The sequence below is a fragment of the Terrapene carolina genome, unplaced genomic scaffold, assembly GCF_002925995.2.
Source record: "Terrapene carolina triunguis isolate 2854851 unplaced genomic scaffold, T_m_triunguis-2.0 Scaffold88, whole genome shotgun sequence".
NCBI lineage: Eukaryota > Metazoa > Chordata > Testudines > Emydidae > Terrapene > Terrapene triunguis.
In genome coordinates this window covers 29,773,301-29,790,926 of record NW_020664439.1, presented here as the reverse complement: position 1 = coordinate 29,790,926, position 17,626 = coordinate 29,773,301, and the positions used below count along the sequence as shown (strand labels likewise).

General features: G+C 42.4%; 1 protein-coding gene across 6 annotated transcripts in view; it reads right to left on the bottom strand.

The window, feature by feature from the left end:
* Positions 1-17,626, bottom strand: part of SMC4 (structural maintenance of chromosomes 4) — a 103,427-nt gene that overhangs the window by 70,646 nt on the left and 15,155 nt on the right. For 5 of the 6 annotated variants that reach the window (XM_026650018.1, XM_026650020.1, XM_026650019.2 and 2 more), the window contains one exon: positions 2,442-2,606. In XM_026650018.1, coding sequence (XP_026505803.1) covers positions 2,442-2,606 — 165 coding nt within the window. Of the gene's footprint in view, positions 1-2,441; positions 2,607-10,458; positions 10,477-17,626 lie in introns of those variants that run through there. The other variant, XM_029911089.1, reaches the window with a different exon arrangement.

Sequence of the window (17,626 nt, the reverse complement as noted above, 5' to 3'; positions counted from 1 at the left end):
CATCACTGATAGAGAGGGATCAAGGACAGGAGATGCAATTTTTGAATCCCAGGACTTTGGGCACAGTCCCAGAGCCAGGGAGGGGTTCACCAAGCAGGGGGAGAGATAAACACACTATACTACACTAAAAGCTTGAACTACTAACTACAAATCTAAGAATATAACGGTTTACAAATATTTTCTTTATAGGTCATGCAACCAAGTGAAGGAGGACACAATTCCAACTCAGGCCAGGCGGCAGTAGAGAAGCAGCTGGAGAGGCGTTGACCTGCACTGCCTCTTATTTGGTTGGGAGCAAAAAGATAGTTACTACACATGTGTGGACCAAAAGACACTGCTTTGAAGAATTTTTAGACTTGGGCGCATGGCGCACATGTGCAACCTACATGTAGAACACACACAGGGACCATCACTCAAAGAAGAGCTGGTACAGTAACCTGTAGATAGACTAATTAGTCCTTTCAAGACTCCCCTGACCATAGGGGGGTAGTGGTGGTGGTGGTAATGGGGAGGACTGGTCTTGAAAGGCCAAGATGGCCACCAGATGAATTTTAATGAGCTTAGTAGTAGGCCTGATTCTTTCAGTTCTAATAGGTGTTCCAATATCTTGAATCTATAATGCAGATGGAGACAGAGCATCCAGATCAAGAACCTTTTCCACTTAGTCAGGTAGGTAGCTGTTATGGATTCACAGGGTCTGGGATATGCCCCAGCCTGTAGCCAATCCCTTGGGGGTGACCCCTTGTGTGTCCTGGACCCCAACGATTCCACAGAGTTCCACAGGGTAGGACCTTGCCTCCATGACTCTGAAAAGCTGGACCTTTGGGCACCAGCAATCCTTGTCTCTCTCCCTGGCTCTCTGCAATGAATCCAGTCAAGCCAGACTCCTGCTGGAGGCTTCTCCATATCCCTTCAGGGCACAATGCTCAGTCAGTATTTGCAGCGACTCCAGGCAATCTTTTCAAAACAAGGTAGCAATGTATTAGTCACCTGGCATACAATTTTGAAATACAGAGAAGCAAAGGTTAAGAAAGAGTTCAGACTGGCTAAAGCCAGGGCACCCAGATCCATGCTGCTGTAGGAACTACCTATGATTCCTTTATCTGTTCCTTTTTGTCTACCAAACATATGTGTCTGTCAACAGAGCTCTTAATACAGCCACCTGACACCTCTTGTTGTACAGCCATGCTTTTTTCACATGTTCAGCTGCCTCTGCAGCTAGGTGTTAATTTTGGTCATTGAGGTTCTCATTGTCTCTGTAGAGTCTTCCACTTAAATGTGTTGATTCCAGCCCACACAGTCCTAGTAGCTTTATGGCAGGGGTGGCCAAACTGTGGCTCACAAGTCACACATGGCTCTTTTACTGTTAAAATGCAGCTCGTGGAGTCCCACCTCATATCCCTCCCCATTTTCCACCTACCAGACAGGGAGGTGGGGGAGGGGAAGAGGGAAGCTTGGGACCTCTGACTTGCAGCAGGGTAGTGGCTTGTGGCATCTGCCCAGCAGGGAGGGAAGATCTCAAGGTGCGCTCCAGCTCTCGAACTTCTGAAGATTGTCCTATGTGGCTCAGAGTGTCAGTAAGTTTGGCCACCCCTGCTATATATCTCAAATACCTAGACTGATTTCCCATGTGCTAGGGAGAAAATGAATTATTTCCCCCAAGTGGTAACGATGCCAAGGTACCAAGTCATATAGACAGCTCATAAATATATTACAGAAAATTCCCACATTTGTCACAGTAGCTCTAGAAGAATGTCTTTCTACTAATTAACATCTTCTGAACCAGATGAAAATAGATTCTATCTATAGCTGTTAGCCACCCACCATCCACGCTGTGAGGCTGAGACTGAATGGATTGGAGTGCAGCACCTGACTGTAATGCTATGATATAAAGAGGACTGGTAACATGAATGGAGGTTGGATTGAAGTCCAAGTACTAATATTATCTCAGCCAAGCTGGGGCCATGAGATAGCATTATGGAGTGTTCTTGTTTCAGCTTTCTGTTTACTTTGGGAATCAGTGGATTGGAGGGTATGCTTACAGGAACTCCAGTTCCCAGGGTAGTAAGAATGCATCTTTCACATAGCTTGGGCTATGACCAGCCATGGAACAGAAGCAGCCGCATTTCTTCTAGTCTTTGGTTGCAAACCAGTTCATATTGGGGAATCCTCAGCTCTGGAAGACTGCCCACAGTATCTTGTTCTCCAGAGACTGATCATGATTTCCAATGAACTTCCTGCTGAGATGATTTTTTTTTAAATTGTGTACAACATTCTTAAAATAAAAATTAAAGACACTCCGCCAAACAAACCCCCCTAATTTTTTCCTCATGAATGTTATCTTTACACTTTCAATTGCTTTTCTGAAATAAAAAGTTCCAGCAGTTAACGATTTTGTTCTATATTTGACTTTTAGAGAATGAACGCTCATGAGGACTCACCTTCTCTCCTCTCTGCTCATTTAACATCTCAACTCTGCGACACAGAACTTGAATAGGATCTTTTAACCGTCCTGATCCTATTAAGTCTTCTAAGTATTCAAGCATACCTTCATCATGTTCGTTCTGGCCTTTTGGTTTCATCATTGCAATCTGTTCGACTTCCCCCTTAAAAAAAAAAAAAGTTAATCTAGATTCTATCATTCTTAGGGGGTTGGGGTTTTTTGACTAATGTTTCTTTCTAAGAGAAAGAAGGTATTGGGATGCAGAAAACATGAAGATCTTTACTATTCTAAGCCACTTATGTGACAAGTCAGATGTTATAAATTACAACATAGTAAGGCAGTAGTCAGAACTAGTTAGTCACAATACCCATATATCTAGTGAGGCACTTATGAATATAACGAAAATTTTCTCCCTCTGAAGATACTATGGTGATGGTGTGAGAGAAAAAAATATGTTCTCCGTAGCCCACCCTCCAAACTACACTTCATCACTCTATAAAACTTCAAAGGGACTTCTCCCTCACCTGAAAAACTAACAAAAATGACAACCCCATACCATTTAAGACAGTTTTATTTTCATAAAAAAGTATTTATGGTAGTTTGATCGGGAGTGGAGCCCTATTAAGAGTAGTAGTTTGGAAAAAAATGTTTCAGGAGCAGTGTTCTGATTGGTCACTTGAACCTTTCGGGTGTCCAATTGGATATTATTATTGAAGAAAAAAAAACCCAAACAACAACAAAAAGCGTTGTTAAATACTTGTTAACTTTCCCTGCTATATTTATTTCTTCCTGCATAGCATTATCTCTGAAAGTATATACTACAGAAAAATTTATTAAAAACAGCAGCAGATCTAATTTTTTATTATAAAGGTAGAACGGGAAAATAGTTGTAAAAGAATTATAAAAATTTGATGTTAAGACAAACAATGTATTTTAGTTCTTGGTGTGGTAAATGGAGCAAACTTTTTATTTTTTAAAAACCAATTACATACTTCACCATATGCTTGGAACAAAGTGGTGATACATCTTCCAAATTCATTCAAAATATTGCATAATATTTAGTCTAAATTCAAAATTGTAAAGTAACAAAAAGATATCAGAAATGCATGTATATTTAATACATTTATTATTTGTATTGCCACAGTGCCTAAGAGCCCTACTCATGGACAAGGACCCCATCGTACTAGGTATTACACAAAACAGACCAAAGACAGGTCTATGCCCCAAACAGTTTATAACCAAAGACAAGAGTTTTAGCTATGTGGATGGATAGGAAAGGCAATACCTTAGAGATTGTTATACAGCAAAAGTCTGCAAAATAGACATAGCTTGGATGTGAGGATCTAGAAGGAAGTTAAAGTCGAAAGTGATACCTAGGTTAAAGACCTGATTAACAGACAGGATGGTAGTATTGTCCACAGTGATCGAAAAAGGACATAGGGAACTCAATCTCTGTTTTAGCCATGTTTGAGCCTGAACTGATGGCTAGACACCCACAAGGAGATATCAGAGAGGCAGGCCAAAGATTTTAGTTTGGACAGAATGGGAAAAATTTCTTACTGATAATTTCCTTTCTGCTAGCACTGTCTCCCAAGATTCTGGATATCTGGGCTGCTCCGCTCTACAGCTCACAGAGGTGGATAAAAGATTTGGCTCCATGTGCCCTGGCTACCGACAAATAAGTTATTCCAAAGCAGTGAAAAAACTTGAATAATGAATATTCCAGAGGTAATGAACTAACTATGTCCAGCAGACAAACCAGCCAAAAAAGCACTGGATCAAATCCAAGTTGTGCTCCATTTGTGAGGCAGCCTTCTCAGGCTCGGCAGATGCTGAGTTGTGCCCAGCCAGTCAACCTTAACTCTATTAGGTCTTGGGGCTACGAGTTGAATAGGAATGTGGGACTGCCAACCCACCAAAGCAGATGTGATGCCAATGTGGAAAAATGGACCAGAAAGAGCAGAATAAGGGAAGTCTCTAAAGACTAGAAGGACTCAGCCAGCCTGAGAAAGCTGCCTCACAAATGGCACTGTTTGGATTTGACCCAGTGTTTTCTTGGCTGCTCTACCATGCCTATATAGGGGCAGAATAACTGGCAGGGAGACACTATGGTGGACGTTCAGGGTGGATTAAACCACCAGATTGCTTAAGACCAACCCAGGGAGGAGGAAAGAAGCCTGAAATAGAGAAACTGCTTCCTGCTGCCCCCCAAAAAGGAAAAAAATAATAATGGAAGAAATAAAAAGAGAAGTGTAACTGCCAACTGACCGCTGCCATCTTTGATCCACCTCTGTGAGCTGCAGCATGGAGGGGAGCAGCCCAGACATCCTGAATTGCCTGAGATGCTGTGCTGCAGAAACAGACAGGTCAGAAGTAGATCAGAGGGTCATCAGCATAGAGATGGTATTTGAATTTGTATTTGCAGACGAGGTTATCTAGAGATAAGATGTAGAGGAAGAAGAGAAGAGGACCAAGGAGAGAGCTCATTGGAACTGTCAAAAAGTTGAAGAGAGGATGATGAGGATCCTCCGAAGGACTGATTAAAGAGGTGGAGAACTAGGAGAGAGGAGTTACAGAAGCCATGGTAGTAACAAGGTTTTAAAAAAAGGAGCAACAGCCAACTGTGTAGAAGGTGCCTAACACACTAAGGAAGATGAAGATGGGGTACTCATTTTGAACTTTGGCTAGGACAGGGGTCGGCAACGTTTGGCACGCAGCTCACCAGGGTAAGCACCCTGGCGGGCCGGGCCAGTTTATTTACCTGCTGACGCTCCAGGTTCGGCCGATCGCGGCCCCCACTGGGCCAATGGGGGCGGCGGGAAGCGGCACGAGTGAGGGATGTGCTGGCTGCAGCTTCCCGCCGCCCCCATTGGCCCGGGACGGCGAACCGCGGCCAGTGGGGGCCACGATCAGTCGAACTTGCCGCGTCAGCAGGTAAATAAACTGGCCCGGCCCGCCAGGGTGCTTACCTTGGCGAGCTGCGTGCCGAACGTTGCCGACCCCTGGGCTAGGAAGAGGTCAGAGACTTTGGCAAGAGCGGTTCCATTTACTTATTTGGTATAGGATGACACCTAGTGGCCTCACTTTTCTCTCACTAGAAAATATGCAAGCCCTGTGCAGTTGAGCAGAAGAGAAAAAACTCGGTAGAGCCACATCTTGTACTTTTACATGTTTTGTATACTTATTCCTCTTCCTGCACAAAAATATCCACATTAATATTAAGTCGTATGTAGGAGCACTTTTTATTTTTTTATTTCAAAGCTATAAAAAGGTGTATGCATACAAATTTTGTTAGTTTTCTGACTTCAATTATTAGACAAACTATTAATAACTATTGACATTAATATTTATTAAAGTGATACAAAATAAATCAATCCTTTTTATAATCTGTCACATTACCTACCCTTATTACCAGAGTATATGTATACCAAAATGCAAATATTTTCTAATGAGTACAGTTCAACTGGGCTACTGTTCTCATTGCTCACTACATTAATGGAATGATTGGTCTGTTTATACATTAAGGAAGATGAATTAAAAAAAATATTTCTGTTACTAGTTTAAATGTTGAATGGTTTCATTCAATAGATACTTCCAGCAGCTTCTTTCCACTACAGGCACTGTAAAAGTTAAGTATGCATTGTATAACCTCAAGATGGCTATTATGCAGTTTAATCATGTATCCCTTCCACATGTTCAATTCTAACTAGATGCAAAATACATAACTAGGCCAGGGTTTTGAACACCACTCATGCTGTTCTTGTCCATATCTTGAAAGAGTATTTAAAGAAAACAGCACCAGCAAAAGTGAAACTCAAGAGACAACAGACAAACATATTCAGAGAGAAAGAGGAGAGCAATAAGCTTAAGCATATCTGGTGTAGCTCTTGTGCCTGGAGGAGAAGAGAAAAACCATTAACTTAAAAATACTAGGATATACTATTTAAAGGAATGTCTAACGAATGTAGAAATTCAAGTTGACAGTATCCCTCCAACACCTATAAACCTCTAATAAAAAAAAAATCTCAATCTCAAAACTGCCCCAAGGAAAATCTTTCAACAGTTTATCTTACAGTATATGCCTCTTACTGAAAAGTGAATGTCTGGGGGCAGGGGCAGAAGCACACACAGATGTAATGATAGATGCATGATTATGTAATGATAGATGCATAAGTGATACCTGTGAAGGACCACCATCGTTGACTATGGCATAAGAGCTCCTTTGATATGCTGGATTTATGTTTCTAGGTGTCGTCAATCCCAAATAGAGATGCCCAGGGCTTGAAAAATTTCTTCAGTGCTCAATAATCCCAAGAACTAAAATCAACTCACAAAGAGAAAACACCTCTTTTCTGTTTTCCCAGTGGTCTGGTTTCACCACTAGCTGTGCTTTTTTAGTCAAAGAAGGCTGGGCATCCCCCCCATCACTAATCGGAACATATGTTACACCAACCCCCAGTTTTAGATTAGAAGACAGCCCTCCTATGCACTGTTTTAGGATTGTGTACACCAGGGGTGGGCAAACTAGCTGGCCCGTCAGCTCCCGCTGGGGCGCCGGGTCGGGGGCCGCACAACGCAGCTCCCGGAAGCTATGGCATGGCCCTGCTCTGAGGGTTGCGGGCCGCTCCATGCATAGGAGCTGGAGAAGGGACATGCCATTGCTTCCAGGAGCCACTTGAGATAAGCGCTGCTCGGAGCCTGCACCTCTGAGCATCTCCCCACGCCCCAACCCCCTGCCCCAGCCCTGATCCCCTTCCCGCTCTCCAAACCCCTCGATCCCAGAATGGCGCACCCTCCTCCTGCACCCCAAACCTCTCATCCCCACCCCCACCCCAGAGCCTGCACCCCCAGCCGGAACCTTCACCCCTGTCCCAGCCCTGATCCTCCTCCGAACACCTCAGTCCCAGCCCAGAGCATCCTCCTACACCCCAAACTCCTCATCCCCACCCCCACCCCAGAGCCCTCACCCCCTCCCGCACCCAACCCCAATTTTGTGAGCATTCATGGCCCGCCATACAATTTCTATTCCCCGATGAGGTCCTCAGGACAAAAAGTTTGCCCACCCCTGGTGTAGCCTATTGTTGTATCGTTTCTTTCCCCTGCTTCTTCAGCTTCACTAGCCGTACTTTCTATCCAATTTCACTTATCTTTTTTGCATTGTTTCTTTACTGCTTTGTCAAGGTTCCCTTAGGTTTGTTTTGTTTCTTCAGTCGCATGTTGTAGTACTAAAGCCTTTTGTTTTCTTTTTGTCTATAAATTTTCCAAGTTTCTTCTGAGATCCACTGTTCTTTATTGCTTCCTCTCTTTCTACCAATTATCTTTTCAGCTGCTTCTAGAATAGCTGTTTTGAAAAGATCCCAGTATTTTTCCACTTCGTTTTCTTCAAGATCTTTAAGGGCCTCAAACCTATTCTTGACCTCTATCTGGTAGTCTTTTCGTATCCTGCAATCTTGTAGTTTCTGTGTACTGAATAATCTGAGCCTGTATTCTCTCTTTGTAAGTGCTTTAAATTTCAATTTGATGTTTGCTTTCAGCAAATAGCGATCACTCCCTATATCTGCTCCTCTGAATACTCTTGTGTCTAACACTGATGTTTTCCACCTTTGACTAACACAGATAAAGTTGATCTCATTTTGTGTACGGCCATCTGGTGAAATCTATGTCTTCTTGTGTATGTTTTAATGTTGGAAGAAAGAGTTGCAGATGCTAAGATTGTTTTCGGCACAAAATTCAAGAAGTCTTGTGCCACTGTCTGTCGTTATTCCAGTTGTATGTGGGCTGCCGACTGTTTCCCAATCTCCTCTTTCATTTCCAATCTGGGCATTAAAATATCCCATAACCAGGACAAGATCATTGTTTGGTATTTCTTTCATTACATCATTCAATTCTGTATAGAATCTCTCTTAGATTAACAGGATATGGATCAAAGTTCAGAAGTGTCCCAGTGAAAGGGAAACAAGGAGAAATTTTGAAAACACAGGAGGAACAAGAAAACAGATGTGTGGAACACTTCAAAGAAGTGATAAACCAACCAGAACCAATTACAAGTCTGGAATATAACAATGATAAGCCATTGGATCTAGATATAGATGCATCTGAGGTAAAAATCGAAGGAAAAAAAACATTGCAGAAGCTGAAAAACAAGAAGGCACCTGGTTTGGACGGCATTCATCCTGAAATGCTTAAATATGGAGGAAAAGACGTGGAATCAGTCATCTGTTCGCTGTGCAACAAAATATGGATGGAGGCAAAAGTGCCAGAAGAATGGACCCTCGGTATCAGAATCAAGTTACCAAAGAAAGGTGATCTAAACAATTGTTCAAATTGGAAGGGAGTAACACTTCTCTCTGTCACAGAGAAAGTACTAGCAGCAGTCCTCCTGAATAGAATGAAAGGAAAGATAGATACCATCCTACGTGAACAACAATCTGTATTTAGACAAGAGAGATCATGCACAGACACTATTTTCACCCTGAGACGGATTATTGAGAACACAATTGAATTCCAAAGCAGTCTTGCCATCAATTTTGTGGACTTTCAAAAGGCATAAAATCATAGAGTATCAGGGTTGGAAGGGACCTCAGGAGGTCATCTAGTCCAACACCCTGCTCAAAGCAGGACCAATCCCCAACTAAATCATCCCATCCAGGGCTTTGTCAAGCCTGACCTTAAAAACCTCTAAGGAAGGAGATTCCACCACCTACCTAGGTAACCCATTCCAGTGCTTCACCACCCTCCTAGTGAAAAAGTTTTTCCTAATATCCCTCCCCCACTGCAACTTGAGACCATTACTCCTTGTTCTGTCATCTGGTACCACATTTACACTGGCATTTGATAGTGTAAACAGAGAAATAATGTGGAAAATAGTGGAACAATATGGAATTCCAACAAAATTAATTAACATTGTGAAGACATTCTACGCCCCCTGCATTAAAATGGAAAATAGATTGAGTAAGCCATTCAGCATCAAGACAGGTTTAAGGCAGGGATGCATCCTGTCTCCTTTTTTGTTTATGCTAGTCACTGATTATGGATTAAAACAATGAGACAGTGATACATATGGCCTAAAAATGGAACTATTCAAGGCTATTTGATCTAGACTTTGATGACGACATCGCTCTTATCAGTGAAGATGCCAATGGACCTCAAAAATGCACAAACCAAGTAAAAGAAGTAATGAAGAAGATAGGTTTGAGAACAATGCAAAGAAATGTAAAGTCATGTTAATGGGGACTATAGGGACAGAAATCAATATTGAAGAGAAACTGGAGAAGGTGGATAATTTTACATATCTTGGAAGTACCATCAGCCAAAATGGTAATAGTTCCGGGGAAATAAGAAGAAGAATTGGGAAGGCAAACACTGCGTTTGGAAGACTCAAAAACATCTGGCAAATCAAAAACATCTCCCTCAAGACAAAACTGAATGTGTACAAAGCAATTCTTATTGCCATTACAACATATAGCAGAGAGACATAGCAACTTACCAACAAAGATACGCAAAAGCTGGATGCATTTCATCACAAGTGTCTGAGAAGAACATTGGGAATAACAGAGATAGAAAGACGAATGAATAAGTCTGAAAAATTACTGGACAAGGCGCCTCTCACAAATAATCTACTAAAGAAGACATCAGTGGCTGGGACACGTGCCGAGAATGGAAAAAGAACGCTTACCAAATACTGCCCTTAATGGAAGCCAGAAAACACAAGAAAGAGAGGAAGACCGCGAATAACATGGAAACGAACAGTTCTGAACAACATCAAGCACCTCAACATGAAATGGGAAGATTTGGAGAGAAGGGCAGTTGCCAGGCAAGGATGGTAAATGTGGGTAGCCCAATGTGTAGGAAAGCACGGGATGGACTAAGGTCTCCTACACACAGCTCTCCTGGAGTGGCTGGTATTTTCCTCTGAGACTGTTGCTCCCTCAGCCCAAAACAGGGAGCAGCAGTCTCCAAAGGAAGGCCCTAGGCAACCTGAAGACCAGTGGTGGTGAAGACAGCCTTCAACGTACCTGCCACGCCAGCAGCAGGCTCCTCTTGCTTGGGGAGGGAGCTCCTTGCCAACATCACCCCACCAAGACATCACTCTACCGCTTTACTTTGCAGTCATGAGCATAGGGTTATTTTTGCAGACGTAAGGGCTAGAAAAAAAGTTTTTAAAAGCAAGAGCTTATATTCTGTAGATTTTCCTGGATATTTCAAACTCTACTGGTATCCATGCTTTTAAATTTTCTTCCTATAAAAAGATCTGCTGATGATGATGAAGGATCAAACTCACCAGAGAGCAGAAACAAATCAAAATAGCTTAGAATACAACCTCCTTGTTAGCACATTTGAAGCCAAAAACTCATAAGCAAGACCATAGCAAAGGAATTCCAGTGTGAAAGTTCTTCCTTTAAGGAGGAGGGTCTCAGTCCTTCTCCAATTGAACAGGTGCACTCTAGGCCTGATTAGGGGGCAGGGTAGCACCTGGGATCAGGAAATTATATATAATGAGGCTTCGGAGGCAGGAAGGGAGAGGCAGGACTAGAAGCAGGGAGAGGCCTGGGTGTCAGAAACTCTGGAACCAGAAGACCTATGGGTGTGTTCCTGTTGCCACTGTCCTGTAGAAGGGGCAGAAAACTGGGAGAGAACCCAGGAGAGATATGGTACTTTCAATAAGCTCAAGGCAATCAGACATTGTGTTGGTCCTTTGTTTGGGCCATTTGAACTCTAGTAAGTGACTCTTCGGGTAAGCCTCAGAGTCTTCCATTCTGAAGGAAAACAGACTGATGAGTCTGGAGTCACAGAAAGCAGTGGGGCCAGAACCCTTTATTTATTTTGTGATTAGAGGTCTCCATCTTAGTAAGTTACCCTGTGACATGGGTGTTCTTTGCCAAAGTGTTTGAGAGAATTTTTGAGGCACTCAGAGAAGGGAAAGCTGAGGGTGGGGCATTTGCAGGGGCAACACCACAAGGGGCACTCTGAGAGGATGACTATGACATTACCATTACTGAATAAATAGGAATGAGTGTTTTATCTTCAGCCAAATTTTGGAGTATAGTTTACAAGTTGTAAAATGTATTAGCAGAATAATAGTCTATTCCCAGTCTTCCTTTACCGGGGTGACGCATCTCAATGTCAAACCTGATCTGGGTAACTTCAGCCACAGCTGGCCCATGCCAGCTGACTTGGGCTAAGAGACTGTTTGATTGCGGTGTAGACATCTGAGCTCAGCCTTGACCTTGGGCTCTTGGACTTTGTAGCCTGAGCCTCGAGCCCCTCCCGCCTCATGTGGTCCTAGAGCCTAGCACCAGCCCAAACCTAAACATCTACACCACAATCAAACAGCCCCTTTGCTTGGGTGAGCTGGCACAGGCCAGCTGCAGGTGTCTAACTGCAGTGTAGATATACCCTCAGTATTAGGCAATCAAGTCCAGTCTTCAACATGTTTGAAAACTATGGAGTTTAGAGGTGTGTTTGACAGGATCAGAAAGACAAACTCTAATTTTAGGAATAAGAAAGCTAGGAGAAGCACATTAAAACCTGTAGACACATTCTTTAGCAATGCATCTGTAGCTAGCAGTTTTAGATTCAGGAAACGGAGAAAGTTTTAAAAAAATTAACATTCCTTCATTGTAGGTATTAGGTTTTATATCACCACCAAATGTCCAACTAAATTAATCCCTAACTGTACACTCTGCATTCCTTAAGTACACTCACCTTAGGCTGTGATCATAAATTGTGTATGGGATGCTACCATATTCTGACATTCTAAAGTATTCTAGAATAAGGAAAACATGTTAATTTCACTATTTTCAAATCTCTCTTGTGATGCCTCAAATGTACTTCCAAAGCCAGACAAAATGAGTTATACAAACCTCTGCCTTATTTCATCTGAGCCTCACACAAGGCTTAGGAATAATGGTTTAAAGTCTCTTAGAAAGCTAACCCCTGTGCTTTCTGCTTAAATTTGAAATTACTCCATAGATTTGTGAGATTTCCATTTGAAATGCAGGTCTTCATTTGAAATAAGACACTTATTTCAATTTGAAGTGATGTATTGTCATGATTTATTTCTATTGATTAAAAAAAATCTGAATTGCAGATAATACAGAACTCCCAAATAGCACCCTTTGATGCACTGTTGAGGAGTTGACAACTCAACTGCAGGGACACGAATTGAACTATTCAAGATAGCTCACCTTTTTAAGAACCCAGAGTGCAGTGGCAATTAACTGCTTGACCTAAACTTTCATACAGCAGTCTTTATGGTTCTATTACTCCTTCATGTGAAGTTGAGGGAAATGAGAGGAAATTTATATTGATGTACTATCATTACATGGATTACATTCAGTTCAATGTTTCTTAATCATTTTGTATGTGTGGTCTCTTTGCCTTCATAGTGATTGGCCAAGGTAGGAGTCTGCATGAGTACAAACTGGATCGTTCTTAATCTGTATAAGATAATGGTGATATTTATGGATTGGTGGAAAACATTATCTATAGAGAATAGCAGGTTTTCCCATTGTATAAATAAGGTGTGTAATTTAGGAGCAACCTCTGGACACTCTATTGCCTCTGGAGTCTTAGGTAGTGTTGGAATGGGGAAAGCATTTCCAATCTGTGTTTGGCAGGATAATTATTCAATAACTTATGATACTGAAGTTTATATGGTGCTTCACAAACGTGAGATGCTTTCCTTGCCTCAAACTGCTTACTATCTAAGAAGGACAAGAGAAACCATAAAAAGACACTAGACAATACATTTGAAAAGTGAGATTAAGGGAATTTAACACTAAGAAGAATATAGGAAGGTTTCCAGACAGAAACGGGTTTAAAGGAAGAAAGTTGTTCGGCTGTCAAACCGTTTCACATGTAGAGGAGGAAAAGCATTGCAGAAGACTTAAGGCTAATAGCAGGAGAAAGTGAAAGAAAGGAAACAGCAGGGCAACAGGATTGGGAGAAAGAGGCAAACAAAATTGTGGGGGCGGGGGAGAGGGGGATTAGAAGGAAGTGAGAGCAGAGATATAGGTGGGGACAAAATTATGTGCAAAGCCTTAGAATCAAGGATGAGAAGACAGAGTTTGATCTAGAAAGAGCCAGGAAGCCAGTTTCTTCAGATAAGGCAAGTGGTCAGCTAAGTTGCCTCTAAGCTGCATGGCTGTGCAGCTACCTATTAAACCCCAGTGCAGGGGCTCAGGACTGCGGTAAGGAGAGGCAATTCTGCCCCCCATCTCCCAGTGCGGACCTGCTGCGGCCAGGGGAGAGGCATCCCTCCCCGCCAGCCGCAGCGTGGACCTGCTGCGGCTGGCGGAGAGGAGCCCCTCCCTTGGCCCAGCCCAGGCCCGCCAGAGCTGCCACAGCTGGGGTGAGGTGCCTCTCCCCCTGCCCCAAGCTGCTGCAGCGAGAGGGCTGGGGGGAGTCCTCTCTCCCCACCACAGCCACAGGGCAGTCTGCATCCCAAACCCCTCATCCCTGGTCCCACCCCTAGCTGGAGCCCTCACACTCTGCACCCAACCCTCTGTCCCAGCCCTGAGCCCCCTCCCACAGTCCAAACCTCTCGGCCCCAACGCCACCACATGACTTTTGTTATGTGCACCAATATGAAGGTGATGTGTCACACATCCTCTCCATATTGGTGCACATAATTTATTCCGCACATGGATGTAAAAAATTAGAGGGAACACTGGTGGTCAGGTGAAGGTCTAGTTTGATGTTGCTGAAGAGGATGATGACCGTATATACTTGATTATAGGCTGGTTTGTTTATAAGCCAACTCCCCCAAGATGGATAAGTAAAAATGGAAAATTTTTATAACCCGTTCATAAGCCGACCCTATAATTCAGGGGTCAGCAAACTTTGGCTCCCGGGCCATCAGGATAAGCCACTGGGGGGCCGAGATGGTTTGTTTACCTCGAGCATCTGCAGGCACGGAGGTAAACCCAAGTAAACAAAGTGTCCTGGCGTGCCAGCTGCTTACCCTGACGGGCCGGGATAGCAACTGGTGGGGAAATTTTTTTGGGGGGCAGGGGGGAGAGAAGCTGGGGGGCAGGGGAGTAACCCCTGTGACCAGCCCCCACATGACCCCACCCCTAGCCCAGGACCCCCACACTTTCCCCATCCCACCTTATCTGGGGAGGATGTCTCTGAGCTGGCTGGAGCTGCTCCGGCCGGCTGGGCAGCATGGCCGCAGCGAGCTCCAGCGGGCCGGGCGGTGCAGCTGCAGCATGTCCCAGCGGGCTGGGCCAGGCAGCACTGCTGCAGCGTGCTCCGGCAGGCTGGGCAGCGCAGCCACAGCCTGCTCTGGGGGGCGGGGCCGAGCGGCATGGCTGCAGCCTCCCAGCCCCAGAGCTGCAGCTGCTTTGGAGGCTGGGGAGAGAGCAGCGTGGCCAGAAGTGGAGAGACTCTGGCCCCAGCTCTTCCCTTCTGTCTCTGCTGGCTGTGCTGCCTTTCCTTGCTCCCTCTGTTGGGGGGAGGAGCTATGTCCCACCTCTCCCTCTCTATACCTGTTCATAAGCAGACCCCCTTCTCTGGTGCTTCCCTTTTTTACTAAAAAAATTCGGCTTATGAACGAGTATATATGTACTTTAGCTGTGGCATTTGGAGTGATGGAAGTTACAACGATCAAGGCAAATGATAATCAAAGTATAGAAAAAAGATTTAAGTAGTGGGAGTAGTGACAATTGTAACTGATCTGAACCTTGCCAGTACATATGTATGGCCTTTTATCCCCAGATTGGATTACTATAATATGCAGCACATAGCACCACCACCCCAAAAATAATAGCTGCATGTTGTGTGGAATATGGAGGCCTATCACAGAAACATATTACACAAAGGATCCAAAGCTTGCCATGGCTCTCATTTAAATTCAGGGTGCAATTCAAAAAGTTATACCCATTGATATTTAAAACCCTAAATTGGTCTGGGTGCTAGCTACTCGAAAAACTGTCCAAGTGAACCTTTAAAACTGTTTGTGACCTTGCTTACAGTTCAAAGATTTAAGCTAGGGGCAGGCCCTTGGCTCAAATTTGCTTTCCCACTTCCTCTAACAGAGCCCAGGCTGTAGGCTTTTGAGACAGTATAAACACTGCCTACACAGATTTTTCCTAATGGAGTGGATTATGTATCTGCTTATAGCAGCCTGAGTTTGATGTCAGTCATCTAATTTTGTCTTTTTAAAATTAAAATTTAAAACGTACCCAGGTATGATGGCTTCAAATGGGGGAAGTGGTGCTTTTTCAAAGTAATACTGGCACCAGTGTCCACACACTATTAAGGGACTATTAGAAAGACTACTATGGCTACCAACATCTTCGCAAAAAGTTATACATGCTGGTGACTAAAGGAGAACAGTCATGCAGTGTACACCCAACGTTTAGTTGTAATAAAGAAATTAACAGATAAAAATACGTTTGTTTTTTTTGTTTTTTTTTAAATCAGAAGCATGGAGAATTACCAACAATGTAATATGGCTACATAGCAATAGACAGAGACTATTGCTTTATTGAAGAGTCTCTCCATTAATTTTGTATATATTGGATTATAATAAATCATATTTGATAGAAACTGGATCCAGGAGTACATATGTATTCTTTTTAAGCCAATTTCTCTATGGGCCCATAAAAGTGCTAATCATGCAGGAGGATGGCAGGAGTTCCTGTTTCAATGGAGACTGTTACAACTGCCATGAAGAGGAGGTTATGTGGAAACAGAACTACAAGAGTTTCTTCCACGTCATTATACCAGGCAAAAAAAGCTAAATTAAAATACAAATTATCAGTGATTTAAGGGTTAAAAAGAGAATTACAAGATTATGCCTAAAAGTAACTATTACAAATCCAGGAAGTTCAGAGTTTAGGTTTAAAAAAAAAAAAAAAAAATCCATACACTAAGTATGGAAATGTACAGTTAAGGCACACAAAGAACCATAACTCTGCCCTGGCGTGCTGACATGAGGGAACATAAATGAAAACTGACCCTAAAAGACAGTTTTATTAAATCGGGAACCACAAACACTAAATGCCTTGAAACTGTAGTCATGTAGTTATTGCATAATATTATTAATGGGGCAAGGTTAAGGCTATATGAGTGCTTTAACTGCATATTCCTGTGGAAGGAAAAGCTTATATGTAGGTTTGGAAGACTTAGATTTTATATAATTATAATTAATACCAATGTTTAGTTTTAAGCATTATTTATCTATTTAAATTTTCACAATTGTGGGAAATTATGGGGGATGTCAGACAATTTAACGACTGGTGTTGAGATTCGAGAAGTTTAAGCTTCATAACCATTCAAACACAAACTGTCATCATAACATGTCAAAATATATATTGTATACTTCCTTAAACAAGTTCTCAAACCACATCTTACTTTGCATATCTATAAATTTTGATCATCAATGGAAATATTTTCCCATCAGCGGTGTGTATATGGTGAAAGACCTTTGCTAACATTTACCAATAAAAATCTAATCCTCCAACCTTACTTATGTGGCAATACAGAACTTATATAAAACTTAAATTTATATGTTAAGTGGATCTCATTTTGATAGGCTTTAAAACAACTTTTCTTCATCAAGATGAAGATTCCAGAAGATAAGCTCTTTGACTGATAAGAGTTCCAAAATAAAAAGTTGACTATAAGATGGCTAGTTTCTATGAAGAAACTGGAGTTGATGAAACTGAACAAAAGTTTGAACTTATTTTTAATTTTGCTAATGGATGACTTGAGTGAATAGTCATTGCAAGGGTTTTTTTGTTTTTTTCCCCTCTAGTCAGCTATTTTTATTTTGTGATGAAGTGATGACAATGTCAAAGACCTCTTCACCTGGCAAAGACCTTGCCAGATGTCTCCGAAGTCGTCTCATTTAATCTGAATTTTTTTATTTTTTGTATCTGTCATAGACTTAGTCTTTGTAATAAGTAAAACACTGAATATTTTAAAAATTGCTAATTCAAGTGGAACTTTCCCAAACTGATACTTCCTAAAAGATAATTTAATTCAAACCAGATTTGCAGAATAAGCGAAGTTTGAAAGACATAAGAATTGAAACTAAGGCACAGAAGCTTCACCATTCTGGATGACGAACAGTCCAGAATCTTCAAAATTCATCACCTTGGGGAGAAGGCATGACATTAACATAAAGGCTACTTTAATCTCTGACTAGTATTTCTCGCTATTGTGTCTTCTTCA